The sequence below is a fragment of the Oryzias latipes genome, chromosome 4 (genome assembly GCF_002234675.1).
Source record: "Oryzias latipes chromosome 4, ASM223467v1".
Lineage (NCBI taxonomy): Eukaryota > Metazoa > Chordata > Actinopteri > Beloniformes > Adrianichthyidae > Oryzias > Oryzias latipes.
This window is the reverse complement of record NC_019862.2, coordinates 17,225,079-17,243,799: the sequence shown is the minus strand read 5'-3', so window position 1 is coordinate 17,243,799 and position 18,721 is coordinate 17,225,079. Positions and strand designations below refer to the sequence as shown.

The following is an 18,721-nucleotide window of genomic DNA, read 5'->3' as shown; positions in this document are numbered from 1 at the left end:
CCACACTCACCAGCTCTCTTGTAATCATTTTCTTATATATCTCAAAATAAGAAGAGAAGGGAATTGAAGAAGAGAATTGTTTAATCTTGTTGTTTTCTGTTTCGAGTGTTGTTGAGTGGGGGATTGAATTCCTATTAGTATGAGCTTTTTCCATTCCCCTTTCAAATCATATTTTCAAAGTCTTGTGTAGACTTATATTTCATTTCATGAAAATGTTGATTTGATTTGAAATAAATCTTGTACTACTATACGGTTGAGCAATTTTCATTATGTTTGTCAAATGTTGGGATGGATGCCATTTTCCCAGAACAACTGCAGTCTGAGCTGCAGCACCTGACACATTCACTTGAAGTCAAATAGAGGCAGACCATGTCTCTTTCTGTCTGCTGTTGTTCCTGTTTTGTGTGAGTCAATGAGGAGCCCACTTTGCAAGGGAATACAAGATGAGCGCATGCGCATGGCAAGTGCACATAGCCTGCAAGTAAGCTGTTTTTGGAAAATATTGTTGCAAAGATGTGCAACTAACCACGCATGGACAAAGAGGAAAACTCCATCCGTGATGTCACGATCCCGTAACTGGTGAAATTTAACACCAGCAGCTGGTTGGAGTTTGGATGGGGTGAACAGGGGTCCACTTGCATCAGCGGCAAGTCAAGGCACATAGCTGGAACCAGCGCCTGGAGGTGAAGACGCTCACCACTGAATCTGCTGTTTGCACTGGAGACCAAAGCGAAGCCCGAGAGGGAGCAGTAACTCCGCCACAGATCCATCAGTCGCTCCGCTTCTGCTTTTATGCACAGCTGCTGTGCGTCTTTGGATCGAAGTGGACTGATCACTGCGCGCCGCAGAGCGCACAGGGTCATTCTAACAAGGGGGAGCGTTCCGTCCTCTGGACTGCAGTGCGATGAGGAAAGACTGAGCTGGCAGCGCGTCTGCGTCCTCTTTACGCGTTGGCGCTTACTAAAGGGTTAGCCCAGGTGTCCCCTTGAATGTGATTCTGTTTTCACCCAGATCTCTGCTGCCTGGACAAATGCATACAAATGCATTTAGGAGCTCAACGGACAAGGAGTGGACACGTTTCCGCGGCAGCAACGTAAGTGGACGTTACTGTATTGCGCATTTGCGCGGATGAAAGTCTATCCAGAACAGACCGACAGCCGAAAGCTGTTTCTGCACAGTTTTTAGACAGACAGGGTTAACAAGTCCCAGCAGCTATAGGTTTTTGGCATCATAACGTGACAGAAAACAGACCGCAAACCTCAAAATATATAAATAAATGTGATTAGCAATTTGTTTTTCCTTTCATTTGCAATTGAATGTACACGAACCCCATGATGCAGTAGGCTATAACAGAATTCCATAAACTCTAGTTTTCTATAAACTTCAGAGTTTTGAGGGATTTGAATACTTTGGAGACAGATTCGTTTTCATTCTTGACAGGTGAAGCGCTGGCTTTGAACTCTCCATGTGAGCATGCAGCCCAGGATCTTCTATTAAAACCTGGAAACCATGTGGTCTCCTGTAGAAGCATATCACTCCATTCGCTCTGATAGGTTGGAAACATCCTGAGGCATAGACAGGAAGGATTGATGAGGTTGTCTGGAGGGAAGAAAATAATACAAATCCATAAACAGTTCAAATGTTGTTGTTTTTTTTAAAGCAGAAACTGCGTTCGAAAATGACTAACATCAGCAAATGTGCAGGAGTTGAATGAAACGAGGCTATTTAGCAAACTAAAACCCAAACATTCCTCATGGTAGTGTGCAATATTGACATATAGCATGCAGGTTCTGCTGCATTCAGCTGCCTCTGTGAAGCATAAAAAACCTGCACATCCTCCAAGGGTATTTAACAGGAAATTAATCATCTTCTGTCAGAAGTCTGTTCAACTTGTGTGCACCCTTTTTTAAATATTTTTCATGCAGTTAGGCACTTAAAAGTATTCTGTTGTCCTCTGCAGACAGCAAACCTGAAATAAATAGAGATTTGTTTGTCTGTTTGAGACAGAACATGAGGTTGTCATGGGAAAACTGAGGAGATGTGTGGCCACCCTCGAGTTCACAGACAGCCCTAAAGTGCAACGCCTCAGTGGTTAACCGGCTCTTGAGCGTGAGACAATCATCCACTGTTGAAGTCTTTGCAGCTGGAAACTTAATCTGAAAGACCCCTTCAAATATCACCACTCACATGTAATGTAGACCAGCTCCAGGAGCATGCTGGGAAAGCACAGACGTGTTGTCATCAATAGCTTTGGTTAGGTGGAGAATTTGTCATTGACTTTCAGAGACCCCCCCCCCCCACACACACACACACACACACTCACAGGATGGTTAAGTTGTTTTTCTAGCATCAAAATTATTGAAGACTTAAAAGAGATTGATGTAAATACGGCACATTTATGGACATGAATGCCAAAATCTGCCCCCTGGGAAGTCTAATAAGTGATTCTCTTCCACCTAAAACGTCAGCATATGTCCAGTTATATGTATGTCCTGCAATATAGCTATGAAGCAAAATTACATTTTATTTTCATGCAGCTGTGTCAGCAGACACAAGAAAGTGTTCCTAATGTTGTGTTTGTTGAATATATTTAGCAAAAAATAGCAACGCTCCCAACATGCAGTGAAAAAGTTCAATTATTTTCACCAAAAACTGAGAATTGCTTTACACCAAGTTGGAAATCTAACTGCTGTGCATTGCGTAGTGTTGCAGAAAACAATTTAAAACGTGAAAAAAAATCTGTTTTTTTTATCACTGGGCAGCTTTAGTAGCTTATTGTGGTACACAGGAGAAATTAGCATGTTATTGACTCTTTTTCTGTAATAAAATATACTTTTTATCAGAGACAGGCCGCGCTCCTTAGTTTACGTGTTTCATCTGAGCACACCAGTTTTTCTGAATGAAACGTGTTTGTACAAGTTTTTATATTTTTCCCAAGAAACTTTGTAACTGGTTGCTTCCAATTATTCTAACACTTAAAATGAACTAATGCAAAGATGAAACTGCTGCTTCATCTTCTTGCTTCTTTTTTTTGGCCCATCTGTGTGTGTATTTACCCCCCTCCCAACATCTGCAGGTTCTAATAAAGACTCCTCAGAGTTTACTCACAGCCCTTTGTTTGTTCGTTTAGTCAACTTAGTCAACCTTCGTCAAGTTGCAATGACCTTTTGACTCAGGCAGAGACCACAGTGTGAAATTAGCATCAAATTCAGATTTTTTTTATTGTTAGTCTTCCGGAGTCGTCTATAAATCAGCGCGTTTTAAGCCTTGGCAAGTCAGTGGTGATCAGCAACTGCCAAATGGGGATGCGGAGACAAAGTTCTTTCATGCTGAAAAAACTCTGATCAGGATGCAGGAACTGAAGCTAACAGGCAGCCAGTAGGAACAGATACTGGCAGCAGATCAGTGACTTCTTCGTGTCCAGGAATGTTTTTGTTGAGCTTGAGAAGCAAAGCATGCAGGAACAGAACACCTGATTAGCAAGGGATAGTTGTAAAAAAAAATCACGTATGGTTGTAAGCATTGTGTGCAGCCTGCTGGATCTTTTTTTGTGAAGCTGCGTTCATCATTGATATTCTCTTGAGAGTTCTTATCAGCCTCTGTTCATTCTCACTGCATTTCAACCAAGCAGTTTGCTGACAAGCTCCTGCTTTCCTAAAGATGAATGGCACAAATGGCAAACCGGAAAAAGTTTAAGGCGTTGTATGATGACCCTCTGTGGAGAGAGCAAGAGCTGCTAATGCTTCAAAACAAAAATCTTGGTGCAAAAGGGATTACAGTTTGTCATGTTTGCATAGATGCTTTAACAAGTTTCAACAAGTTTTTTTTTTTGAGCCAAATGAAAAGTTTTGAAGATAAACCACAGTTTGTGTGGTCCATTTCAACAGAATTGCAATATTTTTAGTATTTGTTCCTCTTTAACTTTGTCTTCTTTTTCTGCAAGCTTCTCATAGGTTGAAGGTCAGCCCCTTTAAAAAATACAACACTCAGAAAACGATGAAATGAAAATACTTGTTTTATTTTCATTCTAAGCAGACTAAACACATTGAAGTGCTTTCGCTTATTTGCCAAACCTTCTGAAACTTTTTCCATCTGCCTCTCAGGTTTTTCTTTTTCCATTGAAAGAACTATTGTTGGACATCCAAGGCCATTTTGGAGAAAAAAGATGGTGGGGGGGTGGGGGGTGTATAAGATCTCTTGTTGTCAGAATGATTCACGGCAGAGGGGAATTTTAAGTTGTGATTATTTATAGTCTTGACATAGCACCCGCTCCTCACATAGTGGTATTTCCCTCAGTCAACAGAGCTCTCAGTTCGGGGAGCTTTGTCTTGCTTTCAGCGGTCCATTCGATTAGCTGGCAGAATGGTTTTCAGTTGCTTTTACTAGAGTTTAACTTTCAATTAATAAATAAGAAGGAAAAATGAAATTGGTTGGCAGCAAATTTAGCAAGTTAGTCAGTTTTGGCTTTTAAAAAAGGCTAAATAAATTATAATTTGAAGCACAGAAAATTCCCGTTTTTTTGATTACTACTCATGTAATGAAACTCTTACTTCATCATGTTTGTTGGCAGTGACTATACACCTTCAGAACATGGAGTTTATGAGATAGATGACAGGGAAAAAAAACAGCCCGAATCAGCATCACAGAGTCTTGCATACTTCATATGGAAATGTTAAATGTTCCTTTTTCTGTGCTCTTTAGCTGCCAAGTTTAAAAGAAGAAACAGGATTCTCCAAAAATCTATTTACAGCAGATGGATGAATGGATTCAAAGAGTAAACAGCTCGTTTCTCTCCTGTTTCTTGTTTCTGGGTGCATCTCTGTATCAAGCTGAGGAATGTCACGCTCTTGATGGAGAACAGGCAACAAATCCAGCTTGGGATGTTTCTACTAAAAGCCGATCGTTTTTTTCTCTAATTCCTGTTGTCCTTTTCTGCCCACCCCTTATCCAGCTCTTCTTTTGATTGTATTATTTCTTTTCAAGTCAACGGGGCTACATTGATCTAAAACAACAAATATGTCTGTGGAGCTCTCTCAAAGACAGCCAAGCAAACTCCAAACTTTTCTGGATTCCAACTCAAGAGTTCTTGCTCCAGTCAATACACTGTGATCAACACTGTTCAGTCTAGCAGGACTAGTGCTTTTCTTCAGTGATGTGAGGAGCCTTCTCTAGTTGTCAGTTTGAACACTGATGGTAGAGCTGCTTTCTGTTGTGTTGTGTTGCCAGCAGTTGCTGTTGTTGTGATTGATTTGGTCAGAAGAAGAACAGAATGCTTTACAGCTGCAGATGTTGGTGAATGAAAAACCAGATTGTAAAGAAAAAGTAAAAGTTGAAAACAGTTTTAAACTCAAAAGGAAACATTGTAAACTTGAAGTAAATATTGTGAGTTTGAACTTGGAAAAAAAAGCTTATTAACCAAAAATGAAAAATAATCTTTATATGTATCAACTGCTCATTTTTTTTGTTCTCTTCTTTGCTTTCATTCCTCAGTTTAGAGTTTCAATTCAGACTTTTTGTATTCGCCCCTGAGCCAAATTTTATGTGGGGGTGGGGCTTTGAGACAATTGGCTATCGGGAGATGATTGACATTGGGCAATAGAGGTTATGGTGACATCATTTCCACTTCAAAACAGTATCTGTAGCTGTGATGATGTTCTCCCAAAGTTTTAGTTCAACAGAGGAGGGATGGGGCGGGCGGCACCAACAGCAGGCACAACCATTTTGCCTTTCTTTTTTTTCTTCTCCAAATTTAGTTTCTCTTTCACTTTAAATGCATCCTTATCTGACCCCCGGAAAATGCCTTGAAATGTGGACACGATTAAATTAGGAGACAAACATAAAACTGCTGTGGTTTAAAGTTCCTATTGTAAAGTTTGATAACCGGACTCGCACCACTTTTAGTCACTGCATATCAAAACACCAAGATTAAACTTAGGCTCAAACAGGATCAGAAAGATATAAACTGAGAACATGCCATGATTCAATGGGTTTCACATCTAAACCACTGAACACCCCATGAGTATATGATTTTCCCATCTATAATTTAGTAATTCTTTTGATTGTATATGTCTCTAAAGTTATCATTGTTATTATTTTCCATTTTAAATCATGTTTGCTGACATCTGCATATGCAAAGCTGTTGAAACTCCATTGACTAGAATACCTGGTATCGGTGGTGACTGGGATTGGTTTGTATAACACAGTTTAAAGTTGGAGCTTAATCGTCAGGTATAGTTGGCATCATGTTTTGGGGGTCTGATTGCAATGTTTGCTGGGCAAATTGTTGCCCTAAATCAGGGGTCGGGAACCTTTTTGGCCAAGAGAGCCATAAATGCCACATATTTTGAAATGTAATTTCGAAAGAGCCATACAATAATGTAGTGTCCCTTCCCCACACTGAGGCACGGAGACTTAACCTCTTTTAAAGTTCTTTATTCCGATTACTGCAGACCGCAACAAACGCCGTTCAATTAATTCAGCAACTCCTGAATCTCTCCCGCTGAGACGAGAGCGCTTCTCCCAACTTTATATTCCCCTGCTCCCGCTGCAGCCCTCCCATTTCCCTTATTCGGCCCATAGCTGAACCCCATTGGTCCAAACTACCTAACAACAGGCTGAGTGACAGAACTGAGGGCCAATCAGAGCTCTGCTTGACGCGTTCAATGAACTCCAGAACTTTTAACGCGGCCCAACAGCCATCCAACTCAGTCCGCGACAATTTGTTTAAAACTAAATATACAAATGAATGTGTGCATTTGATTTAATTTCAACATTTTTAAAGTACAATAAGTCTGTGGATTCTTTTTAATATTGTTATTCTGTTGCTAATAAATGATGAGTATTTCTCGTGGTAGTTTTGCTGATGGTCTAGTCTGGTTGATACGTGGTGAGTTTCTGCTTCGTTCAGGCGTTGAGACTTTAAACGTCATCGTAGGTCTGAATGTTCTGTAGATGTGAGAAAGACTGCTCACATGCAGACGGGGAGCCAAACACACACTCACACGCCACAGTGAGTGACGGGAAGCGGGTTTTACGTTTTTACAATCCCTGCGCGATTCACCTGCTGCCTGTCCCCACAACACCTCAGCCCCACCCTCTGCTTTCTCCCTCACACATCCCGTCCCCGCATCTGTGCGCTCTTTCTCAGAGACGGGAGCGCGTAGTTTTATGCACGTCAATTCACAGGTTTCCAGCTGGTACAAACTCTGTGAAATTATAGATAATAGTAACTGATAGCGCTGGCGCAGATTTCTCTCTCTAAGCACCGCTACTACTGCGCGCCTCTGGCATCGCATCGCGCCCGAGAAGGACTGGTCTAATGAAAAAAAAAACTATAATTAAAGATTTGTCTGCGAGCCACATGTGACCATCAAAAGAGCCATATATGGCTCGCGAGCCATAGGTTGCCGACCCCTGCCCTAAATCATCCCAGTCTTGCTGTTATTAACAGCATAAGGTGTTTGAGGTGGTGGGCTGTGCTTATGGTATTATGCTCAAAGATTTACTGATACATACGTTGCATTTTTTAAGAGAAAAAAGCCTTTTTCTTGATTAAATTACCTTTAAGCAGTATTCTTAATTGTACTTGCGTACCAGTTAGCTCAGACCTGAACATTTTGAGACATCTTGGGAGACTGACAGCTAGTTTTTTCAAAAATAAAAAGAAAGCTTTTTTTTTCCTTATAGTATTAATAGAAAAGTTCTTATTATGTGGTATTTTTGGATACAACTAACCCTCGTATACACGGTTTTAGGTAATTTTTTATGAGTTCACTTCAGATTTGTCCAATGCATTTGACAAAATATTTATGTGGTTGCATCATGCAAATGCCCAAGCTCTAGGTCCTTGTAGGTTCAAAAGAGAGCTACAATGATGCAGTTTAAAGGAATAGAAAATATGGTTCATGACATCATCACTTTTAAAGATTCTGCATGTGCTTTTCTAGCAGACTTATTATATTTAATTTCTGAGCAAATTATATCAGTGAGGTTTTTTCTTCTAAATAAAAAAGAAAGAAATTAAGAGGAAGCCTAAAAAGATGGGGCAATGTGGATCCCTTCTGCAATGCATCTCATAAAACTTGATAATGGAGGGCAGATGAAACACCTCTGTCTCTAAATCCCAGCTGAGCTTTTTCCTCTCCTCACTTAAGTGATGCCTGCTTTCTGACTTCCATTAAATTTTATTGACCAACTGCAAATCAGAGACAGAAAATGTCTCTGTCAGGATAATTAGAACTTTACAGTCTGCAAAGCTTTTGAGCAAACTTATAGACAAAGCATTCCTTTTTTTAAATGGAAAACTTTTGACTTATGACTCATGGATATGAAAAAATTACCTGTACTGATGTGCCTCATTGTTTTGGATGTTTTCTATCCCAACTGGGTTGCACAAATATCTTTACTAAAACAGGTGCTCATTCTAACTGAATTCTATTTTTTCCTCACATTGGGAATTACAGAAATTCTGCGTTGTTGCAGGAGTCTTCTCCTGTTTGTGGCAGGGTTTTCTGTTATGATGTACCATAAACATGATTCTTAGCCAGTCAGCAGCTTCTCTCATTGCATTTTGAGAACAGTTTCTGGTGGACAGTAGCTTTTTGAGGTTGCAAATATTCACAGGTTTGCATGCTAAAGTCACATCCTTCAATTCCTTTTAATTGTTTTTCTGGAGTTCACGATGTCAGGAATAACTGGGGACTTTTCGGGAACCATCCTTAGTTTAGATTTGTTTGGGAACAATGCTTAGTCTTTCTCACAGGCTATATATTTTCTCCTGGGACATCCTGAAATTTGATTGAATCCCTTTTCCTGCTGCGCTGGAACTCTATAGAACCATGTACCACTCGTCCTTTTTAACATGTTCTCCAATCTTCTTCTTTGTCACTCACCAATCTACACTTGCATACATTTTTGCTTCATTTTTCTATAAACCAGCTTCTCCAAACTCTTGGGTCTTTCTGGTGCGGTTTTAAAGACACACTTTGAATAAAATTGTATTTTTGTTGTTTATAACATGTTCTTGTATCATTTTCTTACAACGGAGGACTTATATAAAGAAAATTAGGCCTCTGCAGAAACAATTTCCTAAAAAACATTTCTTTTTTAAATGTGGGGCTAAAACAGCATAATCATAATTAAGGGTGAAATTCAGACTGGACACATTTGGTTCGATTAATGTGATCCAGAACCAGAACCCGGGACCAGGAACCGCTCTCTGACCCATCTTTCAAGGCGGTGTGCTTCGTTTCTAATTTGACTGAGCTACGGTTCGCTCTAAGATTCCTCAGTAGTTCCTTACGAATAATGCCATAACACCACAGCGATGAGACACAGAAACTCATTGAAATGTGATCTGATGATTTTCGACTCATCAAAATACTTTTTAATGTGATACATATTGCTTTTCACTGTTTTCCTGACAATCTATAACACTTGGCTGTCTTATTGCCAGTAACCGCCCTGCAGCATGCCTTTACCAGATCAAAAAAGTGAGTAAACAGTGTTGAGACCGACGTTGATACAGACGTTCAAAACTTGTAAGCGAAATATAAAGTATGAATGAAATGAAAGCGCAGGACTTCCATAATTTCTGTCTCTAGTTGCTTTGCCCAGCGCTTGTGATTCCTGACCAATAAAGTGAAGAAATTTCTAGTCACAAGGTTTTGTTTACAAGCTTTAGTCCGGAACAGGAAAGCCCCCTTGATGTCTGTCTGAATACAGACCAAACGCAAGGTTCAGAACTCGATCCGAGACCAAATTAAGCAAACTGGGTCCGGACCAACAGAGTTTTTCTGTCTGAATCCACCCTAAAAGACCACTGGGAATGCTTTTAGATCAAAAGATGACTGGAGTGAAACTTTAAACACCCTTTTTGGAGCTTTTGGTTAAGTTTTGGAGTTTAGGCATGGAGCTATTTAGTGTTCCAAATGCAGCTGATTGTGCAAACTGACATGTCGGCGCCTTTTAAAACTGCTGTGGAAATCATTGGTAGAAATTATAGCTTCACTTTGGACAAAATTCTCGTGTTGCTGGTTCAGTTCTGCAAACAAATCTTTTCATTTTTGGTTTGTTTATTACAACCAGCTCACAGTTTGAACCTTTGTGCCGACAAAGCCAACTTGCAGATAGAGGATAAAGGATTTTAATAGCAGTTGTAAATGGTGTGCAGTTCAATGTTAGTGTTAAAAACCCCACGTCATGTCTATGTATCACTGAAGTGAAAATGCTTATAAAATATTTATGTGATTGGAACTGGTGGATGTGCATAATCATATTCCTCCTGCCATTTGGCCTCAACATGGAAAATCACTTTTCAGAGCTTTGTTTTTACCACCAGTCTAATCAAAAGTAACAAGACGCAGGGGGATTCTCCAGTAACAAAGATTTCATTTTTAATGGAGGTGTGAGGGCCTTTTTTTCCCCCTCCATTATTTAACTTTTAAAGATTTTGTATGTTTTACACTTCAACTGTTAAATGTCGAATAATGGAGACCCTTGTATTTTTTGTTTCTAGGTGGAACTTCATCCTGCTCCTGTCAGTATGCTTTGCAGCACTCTCTGGAGAAGAAGACGATGTAACTCAAGGTAAACAGTATATCGTATTGTCCATTTGGTCAAAAACACACATAGACTTTTGGTAAAGGGCCCCTTTTCCCCTTTGAAATTTTGTTATTGGCCACTAAAGTGCAGCAGAACCATGTGGTTTGCAGCTCATGAGATCACCCTGCAGTCAACTGTCTTAGATCATCAAGACGTAAAAATCTCTGATCTCTCTTGAAGGAATGTAATTGAATCTTACGCCACTTAGGAAAACACCTCAAGGTTTCCTCCATTTTTTTCACCACTATCCATTGCCATATCTTCACATTTCTACTGTACATCGTTTCATCATGATTAGAGGAGGAGAAAAGAGTAAAGAGCACAGGTTGTCATAACATATGAAACAGGTAAATTGGAATTTAGGTTGATGTTACCCCAGGGGAGAAAGACATCTCAAACGTGACATCGATTTGTTTCCTGTCTTGGCTGCAGGACATGAAGCCCCTGAAAACACATTGTTCTTTGCATTTTATTTTTGTTTAGACATGTTCTTTTTTTCAGTCAGTTCTTTAATGCTGTTTTTAAATGAGATCAACTACAAAGTCATTTATGATTCAAAACAATGAAAGGCAGTTTTTTTTCAATATCTTTAGGATTTTTTTCAATTTCTTAATGAGCTACAGAGTAGAGTGCAGCACAGTGAAGATCATCTCTGATAGTTTGTTTAGTCACTGGTTCTCTGATGCTGCTGCCAGAACAGATAGTGTTGCACTCTTCACCACAGATCTAGTAAAAAAAAGGATTGTGCTGATTAAATGTTTCTTCAAAAGTGTAATTCAATGTTTCTTTCTATACTATTCCCAGTTATTTAATTACTACATTTAGTTACATTGTTTTGGAATCTCAATGTATCTAGCTGATCAAAAAGTAAACCAGTAGTTAGCAAAAACAGGTTTTCTTTTGCTAAATTTTACAATATAATTTGAGAACAATAGTGGAAAGGATGTAAAAACTGGAAACCAAATAAAAAAGCTATTGTAGTTATACCCTTTTTTTAACAGAATGGGTCCACTCTCAAAACTGCAGTATAAAAGCAAATTAGTAAAAATGTCTTTCTGTGATTCTTTGCTTAATCAAACCAATTCTGCTTGACTAACCTGGTCTGAAATTCTATACAGTTACACCTAGAAAGTAAGTGACTTGCACTTACGTTCTAGAGGGACTTTCTAGAGCACTAATTAAGAAAATTGCACACATTCTTTTTGTCTAAGTCTCAATTTATTAGAACTAAAATGCTTATAAACACTCTACAAGGACCTTTACAATTGTAAATGTCATTGTCCTAAGTAATCATTGCATTTTTGTTTCAACTATTTTAAAAGCTCCAACTTGAAGTTTTTGGTAATTAATTTGTCAGTTCTTAAAAACAATTCCATAAAGTTTTGCCAACATGCATTCAACTTGATGTTGTATCTTGCCAATCCAGTGCGTGCTTTGCAACTGCACTGTTGCTGTTGTGTAGTGACAAAAGCATTTACCACTACATGCTACAATAACCACAGCATTTTGTGAGAAGTATTATCTTTTGTAATACTCCGTCACACTCTTAGGCCTTGTCCAGTTTCTCACCCTGTTGATAAGATTCTATTAACTTTTTGTTTAATAAAGAATCCTTCTTGCTGTCATCATGTGGATTATGGTAATTGGATATGGATTGCACAAATAAAAACTTTTCTAGTAGAAAAGATTCTTTCTATATAATAAGAGAATTGTAGAGTTGCTTGATAAATAAATGGTTTTTGATTTACCATGCAAGGCTCTGTTTTTTTTATTATTTTATATTTAGCCAGCCTGATTGTTTTTATTCTATTCTATTTATTATTTTTTTAATCCAACTTGCTTGTCACTGTAATTTTGCCTCTTGTTTTAGTATAATAATCTTATGAGTGTGTGCTCTGCCCAACAGGAGTGGATGTCCTTCATCACTTGGGACTTACGTCTCAAAGCAGCACACACAGTCTCTACGAAAGGACAACTGCTTCTTCTTCCACTCACACCACAGTTCCTCCACTTTTGAACACTCCAGATGCTGGATATGGAGTGTTACTCGACTCAAACTCCCTTTATGAAGTTCCAGTGAGCAGTTTGTTCCCATCAGGGTTTGGCAAGGAGTTTTCCGTTGTGATTAGTATAAGCTCCTGGCGAGCAAACAACGCTTTTCTTTTTAGTATTAGGGATGGCAGGGACAGACTGCATTTTGGCATTCAGCTGTTGCCAAGCAGATTAGTGGTTTACACTTCAGAAAAAGCCTCTGTCCATTTTACCTACAACTGGCAGGATGGGAGCCAGCATCATTTCGCCATTGGCGTTTGGGCACGCTCAGTGTCTTTCTCTGTGGATTGTGGAGCGGTGCAGGAACGAGAGCAGACCTTGGGGAGATCTCAGTCTCTCAGGGAATCTGGGGGACTCTTCACATTGGGGAGAATGAACTCGAAGGCAGCTCCATTTACCGGGCAAATTTGCCAACTACATATTTATCCCTCAGCCCAAGCTGCTGCACACTACTGCAACTACCTTAAAAAACAGTGCCGGCTGGCCGACACTTATCGATTGCCATTGTCACTTTCTGATTTGGATATTGAGGCAGGTGACACCCCTTCTGAACCTTCAACAAAGCTCTCTACTGGTGCAACAGGTCCCCATCATACTCCTATTAAAGTTACAACCTCTGGTAAACTGTCCCCAAGTACTTTGGTTACACAATATACAACTCTAGGACCATTGACGCATCCACAACTGACGGAGAGTAGCCACTTTTCCACATTTGAGCCATTAGTCCACAGCCCTATGTTCCAACCTAAACCAGATGGGTCCACCGTTGCCACTCCCAACAGACGAGAAGCTGCAAAGGTTGATGGTAGTTCAATGATCATCACTGCCAATGATGTGCTGACAAAAGAAAGCAAACTCCAAGAATCCACAAATCACTCAGAGCCAGAGCAGGAGAATTTGAGTATTTCTACACGTCTCATTCCGCCGTTGAGGATAAATAAACCCAAGGAAGGACTTAAAAACTCATCCATCACCATCTCTATGGATTCAAGCCGTGGGCCCCAGCAGAGTCGCCATTTCCCAAAGACTAGCATAAGAGCCAACCGCACCACTTTGTACAGAGAGAACCAAGCAGACACCTCAAAAGAGCATGATTTGGATGGTAGCTATGGAGACTTTGACATGGGAGGATACGATTATGGATATGAAGAGCCAGAATTCTTTTATGACTATGAAGAGAGCTTGCGTGGACCCAAAGGAGAGCCAGGTCCTATGGTAAGTAACATTTGTGGTTTTAAACTTGAAAAGTTTTCAAAACAGAAACACAAGTAGGTCCCCATCAAGTTGTTGCATAAGCGCTCAACGCTGTCCTGCATGGCTTCAGACCCACCTCTTTGTTCACTATGTCAGCAGCTTTTTAAAATTTTTTGATCTGAGTTAATTAAGTGGCATGTGTTTTGTTAACATGAACAGGGATTGGAACTCATGCAATTCCAATCATGTGAACTGCTATCCCTTCACAGAAATCTCACAATGTCAAAAATCCACCCAAAAAAGAGTGAGAAGTGGGTGTAACAATAAATGAGAGAGAACTGTGTAACATTAAATGAGATACACTTTCCTCCCAGTTGACAATACAGCACATATAAAACATTTCATGTGTGAAACAAAACTATATACACATTTTTAGCACCTTAGTCTCTGAATTTATTGTAACTTTGTTGAAGTATCATTTAATCATGCTACTAATTTAGGCTTTTTGATCCATCTTCACCTGTTGCTACATCCCACTTTGATTCCAGGGAGATAGGCTTATCTGATGGTTGGAGGTGCAGCCTGGAAACAATGAATAAGCTGTTCATCCAGCCGTATAATGGAAACCCTTTAACTTCCTCAACATCCTTATATACCTAACATATCTGTTTCCAGAAGTGAGACATGTCATGTCCTCAGGCCGCTATCTGATCTGTTGTGACTTGACTGCATTGAATGATGTAAGGTTCCAGCCCTTGTTTTCCATTTTTTCATAGGACTCCCACAGAAGAGTGCCTACAGGCTAAGACAGAGACTTTTTCCAGTGTTGAATTTTCCAGTTTATCATCATTTATTGACCATTTTCTGAGCTCGTTTTCTTTGATCTCCACTAATAAAAAAATAACTGGTTACAGATTATTTTCCAATTGCCATTTCTGGAAATTATGGTTATAGTTCAGTATGTGTTGTTTTGATGCATGGAAATGATGGGTGAGCACAAAGTTTGTAGGAGACTTTATTTTTAAAGCTCAAAAACAAGTAAGATTTGTTTTCCTTAAAGTCTCACTCCGATCATCTTTTGATGTAAAAGCATTCCTAGTTGTCTTTTAATTGTAATTTTTCAGTGTTCAGCTAAAATCTAAAAACCTGTCATTTACTAGGGCATATTTTCAGCAGACCGGCATTAGTTCATTAGAAATTTGCCTTTGAGTTGTGGCCGTGACTACTGGCGCAGAGTAAGCCCGTCCCGTTAACACTCTCTCCCGCTATTTTACAGCCTCCCACAACCCAAACATGGCGAGCAATGTGTTGTACCATGTTGTACATGGATCCAGTCGCCTAGGAGTTGATGCATCAGAATGGATTGTTGCAAGGAGCTTGTGGCTTTCAGTTAAAGCTGCTATGTGACAGCTATAAGCTTTTTTCATCTGCTCCTGATTCACACTGATTAAAATAAAGAAAATCTAAGAATAGCAATTTTCAGCTCAATTACTATTTATATATATCCTTTATCATCAGAAAAATGCCACAATAAGATGATAAAAACAAAAAAAAAACATCATTATCATCAGAGTGGGTCTTTAAAGGAACTTTTCCGACGGAACATTATCTATTATTTTTCCATAATACTAATCTTGTCATTTGAGTTTAACAATTGAGTTTCATCAGAATTGTAACAGATTAAAGAGGAAATGTTACGAAAAATTGCTTTTCCTCACATTCTGGTCTTCTTCTAAGAACATGGAAACTGAAAAAATGTCTTTCTTGTGTTTTGTCATTATAGGGAAATCCAGCTAAAAATGTATTTAAAAAAAGCCCAGAGAAGTTAAAAATCTTAGTCTAGATTTAGCCACTCACCAGAGCTTGACCTTGTATTTCACTTTAGTTGTTCATTTAATAATTTCACTCATTACGGCTCAAAACAGATTTCAGTTTGTAAACTGTGTGCCCATACAGGGAATAAAAAATACCTGTATTATGTAGTGCACATGTTTTGTGTTAGTTCATTCAGATCCAACCACAAAAGAGTGATAGCACATTTGATATTTATTTACAAAACATATGTGCTGGAGATCAGGGAGCTTAGAGACACCTCACCTTTTGGTACTTTGGCAAAAAGAATTACTTTACCTTCAAAATCTTTCATAGTTGTAACTTATGTGATTTCATGATCTCAGGATAATAAGACTAGCTTAACTAATGGTTGATAAGAACACAAAGACCTCACAAACCTCACATATCTGTTTTTGAGAGTGAGATTTGTCATGTCCTTAGGCTTTTTTTTTCTGTTCAGACATGATGATAACAAGATATCACCAACATTGTTTATGGTAGCTGCATTAGTGTGCTTTAATTGAGTGTAAAACAAATCAGTCTTTGATCAGAAAGTGTAAAATGATCAGGTTTGTATGTGCTTGAGCTTGTTGGACAGACCGTGTTCCAGAGGTTTTGTTGACATCCTTTGTAAACATCACATTTCTTTTTGGAAAGGGTTTTCTACAGAATCAGAATTAGTGGTGCTCTGTCTTTCTTTGTCATGATATGTGTCTTGAACCATTAGGGCTTCTTTTTATTTATATACTTTTGCTAATAATCATAAAAATGGGGTTTCCAATTTTGCTTTTTAAACAAATATGATTGATTTTGATGAGAACGCAGACTGACAGGTGAAAAATAGTATTAGATAAACTTTCTGGAGCAGGTCAAACAGAGGTGAGTTTATCCGAACAGAGCCAGGTTTGATTGGAAATCATGAATGCACTCTGCAAACTAAACATTTTAGAGACTTTATTGCCAATATCATTACACTGATTTACTGAGATCATTTTTGGAGGGCATGTTATGTCAACAACAAAGCCCTGATGTTTAACGTGGCAGGGTGAGAGATGAAGTGACCGAAATTAGGATGTACAGTTTCAATGGAGTGTGTACAAATTGAATCCAACATGTGTCAGCTTACTATTCCTGGATCTAGATTTTCTCAGAGGGGCCCTCTAAATTAGTACGTTTCTTGAGAGTTAGCTTTATCTTTGTGGTGCGCTGAATTTCGTTCTGGATGCAACTTGGCTGCGACTGACTATTGGTGACAATGATATTCACAGAACAGTTAACAGAATGTCTCAAAATGTTTGCAGGGGGTTCTCTATTCCTTCATGTTTGGTCCAACACTGCCTTCTTGTAATGTTAAAAGTTTGAAAAGGGTTAAAAAAATAGTAAAATACAATTTCTCTCAAGACAGTCTCAAACTATACTTAGTTTAGTCTTGAATGACAAACAATTTGAGACAACTTTCTAAGTTTAAAGACCCACTCCTATCATCATTTGATCTATTTTAAAAGTGTTCCCAGTGGTCTTTTAGCTGTGTTGTTTTCTAGGACATAGCGGCAGAAGTTCATCAGAAATTCGCCTCTGAGTTGCTGCAAGTAAGCCTGCCCTCATTTCTCATCATTCCTTTGTTTGCTTTTTTTCTTTCTCAAAGAAAGCACACTTCATTTTTTTTGCAGTCTTTCCAATATTGCAATATTTCAAAAAATGTTGGTAAGGAAAAAGTAAGTTTGATATCAGAAATGGTATTGAAAAGTTGCACAAAAAATTTTAATATTTAAAATAAAATACAGTTTATGTAGGAAAATGAGAGAAGTAAACATTTTATTTGCCTCTTTTTTCTTCAATATTCAAACAATTGAAAAAAAAAACTTTTAGTCAAATTAACACGGTTTTTAAATGGCTTATATCGGAGGTGTCAAACTCATTTTCACCGAGGGCCACATCAGCATAGTGGTTGTCCTCAAAGGGCCAGATGTAACTTATACATGTGACTAAGGCTACGTTCACACTGCAGGGCTTAATGCTCAATTCGGATTTTTTCAAAAAATCCGAATTGTTTGCTAGACCGTTCACATTTCCAAGTAAATCCGAACTTTTGTGATCTCCAGTGTGACCGTGACACGACCCAAACGAGACCCGCATGCGCAGAAGCCAGAAGAATACTCAACGGTGAACGACGTCACTTGTTGTTTGCGGAGCAAACGTTAACAATGGATGTCAACAACAGTGTTGTCAAAAGCGGAGCTCTTTTTGTAATATTAAATTTATTTTCACGAAGGAGCAGCACAATTACAATCTTCTCATTTTAAGAAGGCATTGGAGTCGGGATCGTCTGTACCCACTGTAGTGGAAGAGGAATGTGCATGTGTTGGGCCCGCGCGCTCGCGTGTGTGTGTGTGCAAGCGGGTGCCGCGATAGAGAATAGGGGGGGGGGGGGGGGGGGGGGGGGGGGGGGGGCAGTGTGTGCGCGCATTCATGTTGTGTGTTACGGAGGACGGTAATAAAAGAAGGTTTCCCCCAGAATAAATGCTATGGACTCTTTATTAACCCGTTCTGGAGAATCTAAGGATCAGAACAGGGAGGAGGAGGAGGATCGCCTGGGTCCCCCGCGCTTCTGAGCACGGTGGGAAAGGAGAAAGAAAAAAAAGTTATCGCGGGAAAGGTTCAACACCACGCTCTGCCATTTATCTGGATATTTTTTCAAAAACCGCCCAGTTGCGATCAGAGCCCTGGAGTTTGGCCTTAAAAGAGCGATCAGCCCAAATATTAATCCAATCCGTGACCTGCTTCCCTTCCACTGTCTGGTCTCAGCAGCATCGTCCACCATGGTTGATGTTTACGTTCTCGTTCCCGCCTACTTCAACGCAAAATGATGACGTTTGTTGCGTGTCGATGACGTACAGTTCGGAATCAAGTCGCCTGGCCGGTCAGACGGCGGTCGCAATTGAAAAGAACGGCTACAATTCGGATTCAGGACGGCAAACCCACGGGGCCTGGGTCGCAATTGAAAAGATCGGATCTGTGTCATTCAGACTGTCATGAAAAG

The 18,721-nt window shown here is 39.4% G+C and overlaps 1 protein-coding gene across 1 annotated transcript in view; it reads left to right on the top strand.

Moving 5' to 3' along the window:
• Nucleotides 1–423: 423 nt before the first annotated feature.
• Nucleotides 424–18,721, top strand: part of col24a1 (collagen type XXIV alpha 1 chain) — a 94,649-nt gene continuing 76,351 nt past the window's right edge. The window contains exons 1-3 of the mRNA XM_011474161.3: nt 424–1,093; nt 10,517–10,587; nt 12,509–13,869. Coding sequence (XP_011472463.1) covers nt 1,041–1,093; nt 10,517–10,587; nt 12,509–13,869 — 1,485 coding nt within the window. The 5' untranslated portion in view covers nt 424–1,040. The remainder of the gene's footprint in view (nt 1,094–10,516; nt 10,588–12,508; nt 13,870–18,721) is intronic.